Here is a 7,063-nt window from a genome sequence, read left to right on the forward strand (position 1 = left end):
ATTAAAAATCGATTCAGGATTTTAATGAATCAATATCACGTTATCCAAGCTAGAATCGATTTTAATCGATAATCAAAACCCGCCCCTAGTAACTGTGTAATCATGCTTATGTACATCTGGATAATGACACAAACTGTGTGGCGCTTCACTTTTTAATAAATTTAAAGACATAAGTCAGGCTATAGGATCTGTAGTGTTGTTTATTTATATTATGGTACTTATCAGTTGTGATATTTATTACTGTGTGCATAATTTATTAGAAGAGAAAAAAAATCTCTTCCTTGCTGGTTCCATCGAAGAAAAAATGCTCAAGTAACTATGTAGCACGTATGTAATCCAATTCCACAACACAGTGTGATGAGGGAATCAGCTGTGTTTTGCTGCCCATTTTATTTTGAATCTGGCGCGAACCGGCGAGCCAATTCCTGAATCAGTCACGTGGTACTGACTGCCCACGAGGCCTCGAACGTAATCAAAGCAAGCCTCTGTACGCGCTTCACAAAAACTCCCCCGAGATTACTCGACGCACGCTTCGAAGCTTCGACACACAGGACACATCACTAGTGTTTAATATTACTTTCTAGTGTCAGCAGATGTTTGCTGGAGCCATGGTCGATATCCTTTTGCTGCAGCACTCAGAAAAATTATGGTTCTTAAATGGTTCTTCAGATGTCTTCATGGTTCTTTAAAGACCCATCATACGTCAAAGAACCTTTTTATTTTGTGGATGGTTCTTCAGCTATTACAAATGGTTCTTTAAAGAACAAAAGGTTCTTCATCCTTAGCAATCTAAGTTTGATGGTGTAAATGGCATAAATATTTATTCACTATAATGAGGCTGTTAATTATACTGTGTGTTTTCTTTGTGTGCATGTGTGTGCGAAGGGGGAGGGCGGGATACCTGGCAATTACCCTTTAAGAGAAGATGGTAGGAAACTGAATATTCAAATAAAAGTTAGAAATATTTGCAAACAGTAGACACAATACACACATTCAAATACTGTACTTTAGTTTTAAATTTTAATAAAGCATTACTATTTTCTACTCCAAGGCATTACTTTTGAGATTATTATATATTTTTGAAAATATAGCATAATGATAATACTAGTTATTGTAAACTTTACAAACCACCCAGCAGTATGTAAAGTCAAATTATAAAATACAAGTAAATAACAACTGCAGAACAGAATGTCAGTGTAATGAACACACACTTCGTTTTGACAAAGCGCACTGCTTAGGTAAATGATCTGAGTAGTTGTTCATCACTGAGCAATTTGTTGATATGTGTTTCGAGCCAAATAAATGACAGGGAGAGAGAGAGTGACGTCAGAACACGTCATACTATAACCTCCCGGGAGCGGACGGAGGGGTCAGTCGTTGGGATGCGCATGCGCAGACAGAGTGTGCGAGCGGCGGGCCTTGACCTTTCGGGAAAAAAACTCACGGACGGTGACAGCGAGGCGGATAACAGTCTTCAGTACCTGCTGGACTTTGAAGCTGTGGATTCTGGGACTGTTAGAAAAGGTAAAACATTTTCATTAAAACCTTATTACTGTTTTGTTTTTGTTACTCGTCATTGTAGCTTGCTGTTAATGTGCTAACAGTAGCGATTAGCTAGATACGTTAGCCGTTGACGTCAAACCACTGTTATAGTTAAGTGAAGCTGCTCCCAGCTAATTTGAACCTTTGGCTTCTAAAATATGTGGTTCAATTGCGTGCTGCGTACATAACCTAATGTCAGCTAGACCGAAATTAAAATGTAATATATTGTTAAAGTCACTAAAATGGCGCCTGAAGCCTGTTGTGAGCTCTGTGTCTGCTCTAGAAACTCTGAAATTCTGTAGATCTGAGCCGTACATTAAATACTCACATGAACCTCTACTTTGAATTCTGTATGAGCTGTATAAAATGCAGCTATGCATAAGTGTTTTGAATGAATAATTAGATTAGATAACTCTTTATTGTCTAATCGAATTATATAGAAATGAATAGAAATGTGACATGAGAAGGTGTGTCTTTGACTGTTCCTGCATAACTTAGTTTCGGACTAGTTGACAAGTTATGCTCCAGTCATTTGATGTTTCCAAGATGTTCTTTTGTAATATAGTTAATTTTTTTGTATATTTCATTTATCCACCATCATACATACAAGCTAAGAAGAGGTCGTTATACTAACAAGAGGTATCAACGCTGGGCCAAAGTTCAGCACATGGTTAAAGTTTGTAATCCAGCCAGGGTGTAAATATCACTCAGCAGCCAGAGCTGAAGCAGGTAGCATCAACACATAAATCTACTCTACCCGGCTTAAATCACAAGAGCACCTCTGACCAAAAAGCTGTAGATTTTTCTTGTTTGCACAAATTAATCCAGATTCACATTAATTGTGTTCACAGCTCCAACAAAATGAGGAAGAGGAGGGGGAGAAACACAATTAGGTTGAATTACAATTGGATGGAAGTCGAGGACAAGGAGAAGGAAGCTTAGGATGAGGAGGAAGAAAAGCAGCAGGAGCATCTTTAGGGATCCCTATGATGTCATTGAGGTTTGTTTCATTAATATGGTCCTCTCACAAAGAACGATGACATGTTTTAGTTCACGTACTTCCTGTATTAAATAGTGATGTGCAAAATGTTGTGAAAAACCACAGAGCAGGTACGTATAGTGCATCTGCAGGTAAATGAACATCAAATCTCTAAGACAGACTGAAATCTGTATATTTATCACCCTTATGATAAAACCCATGTCAGCCATTGGTTTATGGACTTTGTATTTTGAAGCCTCAACATTTGCTTTATTGCTGTTGCTATGTTGGGACCATATTAGGATGAGGGATCAGAATCTGGAGTCATGCACACTATTGTTTCATTTAGTGTGTATCCATAAGATTCGTACAGCAGATCCAAGTTGTGCCTTGAAAACAGGAAAGTCGTCTGCATAGAGGAGAACTGTAATAGCAGGCTTGTACAAAGTGAGGCTTTGTGCACTCGTTTTATTTCTGTCACCCTGTTTTGATGCAGATTTCACTTGAAATCAGGCAAGAACTGGACTTATTTTTTATAATGTGTTCTTGTGAATTGATTGTGTATCGAATATGTTTGATTTGACTTTCTGCAAGACAACAGTCGTCCACTGGCCAAAAAAGTTTTCCAAATACCTCCACGTGATCTAGCCTGGATTTAGAAAAGAATAGCAAAAAAAATCTGCACCTCCTGCTTCAGATGCAATTTGTGTTTCTGTGTTCAGAGGCAGCGGTGAGACCTCGGATCATCCAGCTGGAGAGCCTGACCAGGAGGAGTCGAACATTAACTCAGCTCTTCCAGGGCACCCTGCAGACTCGGCTGTTGGCATCGGCGAGGGATGACGTGAACGCCAAACTGGAGTCCATCACAGGTCAACTGCAGGTATGCGAGTCAGACCTTCTGAGGAGGGTTTCACTTTTCTCTCTTCTTTATAATTGACTCTTTTCTCTCTCTTTCAGCTCCTTGTCTCAGAGTGGGAGGGATTTGAAGCACAAAGGGAGGAACTTGTCGTTTGGTTGGCTTATATGGATGTCCGCCTGAGTGAGGTTGACCAGCTGACAGGAAACACCAGTGAAAAACTGAAACAACTGCAGGTGTGGGCTTGTTTTGATATGACATATATTTGATATGAAACATACGTCAGAGACATTGTCCTAAACTGGACTAACAAAGGACCATGAGTACAACATGAAACGTACATTACATGGTGTAATGCTAAAGTTCATTGATCATTTTAATCATAAACTTGTTGAAATATTTTTACTGAACATGCAAACATCTGCTGATGAAAATGTGTTGATTTATTGGTCTGTTATGAAGCTGTTGCTATTTCTAATGTGTTTTATCACTTTCTGATGTTTTATTAATTAAACAATACATGTATTATTTGTTGTGTTATCTGTAGCTATAGTATTTATATATATATATATATTTATTTATAGTATAGCAAATATATTTAATTATTACTGTTTAAAACACTAATATGTGACATGTATTAGTAGTGATGTTGTGCTGAGGGTTAAAATGCCTTTTTGTCTTTTGGTATACTACAAAATGACAATAAACCATTAATATATGTCTATGCTGTGCTCGTATTTATTTTACCCTACTCAAATTCAATTTATGATGCATTTTATTTTGAAAGATTTAAAATGGTTTTTTAAAGAACCATTTGAAGGACCTTTTTAAAAATGGTTCTTTAAAGAACCATTTTTAAAAAGGTTCTTTGAAAAACCATTAAAGGTGCCCCAAAGAACCATTTCTTGATGGTTCTTTGGGGCACCTTTAATGGTTCTTCAATGAACCACTGAAAGAAATGGTTCTTCAAAGAACCATTGTTTGAAAGGTTCTTTGTGGCACCAAAAAAGGTTCTTCTATGGCATCAGTCTAAAGAACCACTTTTGGTTCCAGTTGGCACCTTTATTTTTCTGAGTGAGACTCTACACTCTGCCTATGGTCAATAAAATTGAAATGGTTACAGATTTTGCTTCTTTTCTTGGTGTCAGTCATTTTCATTACTATACTTTTCTAATGTGATGATGTTGTCTCTTGTTGTTGTCCCTTGCTCTCTTTCTCTCCCCCCTGCTCTGTTCCTGTGCTACTGCGAGTGTACCACTCCTCCCCCCTGCTCCGCAAACATAAGGCAGTGTTTGCGTTCCTTCCCCCTCAACTCAGTGCAAACACAAGGCTCACATGCAGCGTGAAGCGAGAAAGGTGAGAGAGAGAGGGTGAGAGAAAGAAAAAAAAAAAAAAAGAAACAAGGCTCCCAATCAAGGGCGTAGATTTGGTTTTGGCATTGGTGGGGATGGATGATTCAACCACCAAACCCTGCCCTGTTTCTTTTTTTTCCTTTTTGTCTTTGCTTCTTGATAAAAAAAAAAGAAAGAAAGAGAGAAATATACTTGCCTACATATGCTATTCTACATGCTTTTAAACCATTTAAAATTACAATTCATAGTTTTATATGTGAATTGTATAATGTTAATTACTATTAAACAAATGTATTTTAGACTTTAGGTTACCTCAGCCATATTCCATATAAATCGGGTATCATACAAAAGGAAAAAAAAGCTTCAAATACAGTCATGACAATAAAAGAATATGACTTTAAGGACTTAACAACATTACTTCAGTTATATTACACCAACATCTCTTATATACATTAGCACTAAGGGAACACTGAATGACCTGGTGGGTTTTGTCCATAAAACTACTCATCTAAGATTACCACAAAGTAAAAGATCTCTCAGAAAAATTATGCAACATTTAAGCACAAAAATTACTAATGAGGCACTCATATGGATATTGGTGGGGACATGTCCCTTGTGTCCATGCGAAATCTACGCCCTTGCTCCCGATTGTTCTAGGAATCCATCCTACCCGTTGTTTTTGCCCATGCGCACAACACGAAATTAAGTGGCGAACCCTCCTACCTTTGTGAATATTAGCTAGAAAAATACTCTGGTGGGTAAAATTAAGTGCCAAACCATGCTACCTTTGTGAATGTGACCTACAAACATACTTTGACCCACATCCACCCATCCACATTAAGGGGACGGCTGTGGAGCGTGTGAGCAGCTTCAAGTTCCTGGGAGTCCACATCTCCGAGGATCTCACCTGGACGACCAACTGCTCCAAGCTGGTCAAGAAGGCTCACCAGCGTCTCTTCTTCTTGAGGACTCTGAGGAAGAACCACCTGTCCTCAGACATCCTGGTGAACTTCTATCGCTGCACCATCGAGAGCATCCTGACCAACTGTATAACAGTCTGGTACGGGAACTGCTCTGCCTCGGACCGGAAGGCGTTGCAGAGGGTCGTGAAAACTGCCCAGCGCATCGCCGGAGCACCACTTCCTGCCATAAAAGACATCTACAGGAAGCGGTGTCTGAAAAGGGCTGGGAAAATCATCAAAGACCCCAGTCACCCATCGCATGGACTCTTCACCCTCCTGCCCTCTGGGAGGCGCTACAGGAGCCTCCGGACTAAGACCACCAGGTACCGGAACAGCTTCTTCCCCACAGCTGTCAGACTCCTGAACTCTGCCTCCTGACATCTGACCCACGTTAAACTCATGGACTGAACATACACACACCCACAATCGACAACTGTACCCTCAAACACACAATAATAACATGGACTGAACCACCACTCACAACCACTAGCACTTTATATAGCCTCTGTAGAAACTACAAAAAAGAAAGATGGAAAATATAATAAAAAAAACAAGAAGATGCTGTATGAATTTATATGAAAAGTGATGCTTCAGTGAATAGAGGGACGATGCTATTACTATGAAATGACAGCTGTGTGCCAAGTTGGATTCTGCTAGCCTTGACATTTTCCACATTTACAGTTAAAATGCAAACACCCTCACTTATCTTAACTGCACTACTGTATAGCTCTGTGTAAATAATCATTCTGTACATTCAATAATCTTTAATCCTACAACTGTTTACAACTTGCATAGTTCCCATTTCTGTATAGCTGTATATCTCAGATTCTGTAAAGTTATTTATTTCATATTCTGTATAGTTTTTCATATTTATATCCTGTTCATAGCCTGTACATAGCTTGTACTCACTACAGCCTGTACATACTTATAGTTATAGAATATTTACAACATACTTCATACCGTGTACATTATAACATACCATAATAGACCCATTTCTGTAATATACTCACATATCTATATTATTGCTAATATATATTGTAATATATCTATATCACTAAAGCACTTCTGGATGGATGCAAACTGCATTTCGTTGCCCTGTACCTGTGCATGTGCAATGACAATAAAGTTGAATTCTATTCTATTCTATTCTTTAATGTGTAAAATGAAGTGGCAAACCGTCCTGGCTTTACAAATATGAGCTACAAGCATACTGTCATACCTACTTGAATTTGTGGTGGAATTACTCTGACAGCAGAAATGTGTATAAACTACTTAAGGTAATTTATTTATTTATTTATTTTTAATTTTTTGAGCGTCGTTCCAGACCATACTCCATACCAGTTGGTGGCGGTAATGCACCTTTCAATTGTTT

General features: G+C 38.5%; 3 protein-coding genes across 6 annotated transcripts in view; all 3 read left to right on the top strand.

The window, feature by feature from the left end:
- The window catches only part of LOC146687050 (uncharacterized), a 74,772-nt gene that overhangs the window by 27,093 nt on the left and 40,616 nt on the right, over positions 1 to 7,063 (top strand). The gene's annotated exons all lie outside the window — the stretch shown is intronic.
- LOC146687051 (uncharacterized) lies at positions 1,387 to 3,905 on the top strand. 3 transcript variants are annotated; one of them, XR_014916265.1, is made up of 4 exons: positions 1,387 to 1,524; positions 2,153 to 2,542; positions 3,244 to 3,401; positions 3,479 to 3,905. XR_014916265.1 is itself a non-coding variant. In XM_085438009.1 (3 exons), the coding sequence occupies exons 1-3, from the start codon at positions 1,389 to 1,391 to the stop codon at positions 3,644 to 3,646; spliced, it is 462 nt and encodes a 153-aa protein (XP_085294135.1). In that variant the 5' UTR covers positions 1,387 to 1,388; the 3' UTR covers positions 3,647 to 3,905. The 3 variants fall into 3 exon arrangements, 1 of the variants encoding a protein (XP_085294135.1); XR_014916264.1 differs by having other exon boundaries at positions 2,394 to 2,542; XM_085438009.1 differs by lacking the exon at positions 2,153 to 2,542.
- LOC146687052 (uncharacterized) lies at positions 4,284 to 6,792 on the top strand. The gene is made up of 2 exons (XM_085438008.1): positions 4,284 to 4,733; positions 5,572 to 6,792. Exons 1-2 carry the CDS (start codon positions 4,713 to 4,715, stop codon positions 6,067 to 6,069), a joined length of 519 nt encoding a protein of 172 aa, XP_085294134.1. The 5' UTR covers positions 4,284 to 4,712; the 3' UTR covers positions 6,070 to 6,792.

Source organism: Copadichromis virginalis, linkage group LG18 (assembly GCF_057382275.1).
Source record: "Copadichromis virginalis isolate Kocher_CV1m ecotype Utaka linkage group LG18, C_Virginalis_male_GT1.1, whole genome shotgun sequence".
In the NCBI taxonomy this organism is placed as follows: Eukaryota; Metazoa; Chordata; class Actinopteri; order Cichliformes; family Cichlidae; genus Copadichromis; species Copadichromis virginalis.

Bases quoted from the DNA above. Each gene is read 5' to 3' on its own strand.
- LOC146687051 (XM_085438009.1), top strand. From the start codon at position 1,389: ATGCGCAGACAGAGTGTGCGAGCGGCGGGCCTTGACCTTTCGGGAAAA. The intron at 1,525-3,243 runs GTAAAACATTTT...TTCTGTGTTCAG, and splicing joins TTCTGGGACTGTTAGAAAAG to AGGCAGCGGTGAGACCTCGG. The intron at 3,402-3,478 runs GTATGCGAGTCA...TCTCTCTTTCAG, and splicing joins CCATCACAGGTCAACTGCAG to CTCCTTGTCTCAGAGTGGGA.
- LOC146687052 (XM_085438008.1), top strand. From the start codon at position 4,713: ATGCAGCGTGAAGCGAGAAAG. The intron at 4,734-5,571 runs GTGAGAGAGAGA...ATCCACATTAAG, and splicing joins TGCAGCGTGAAGCGAGAAAG to GGGACGGCTGTGGAGCGTGT.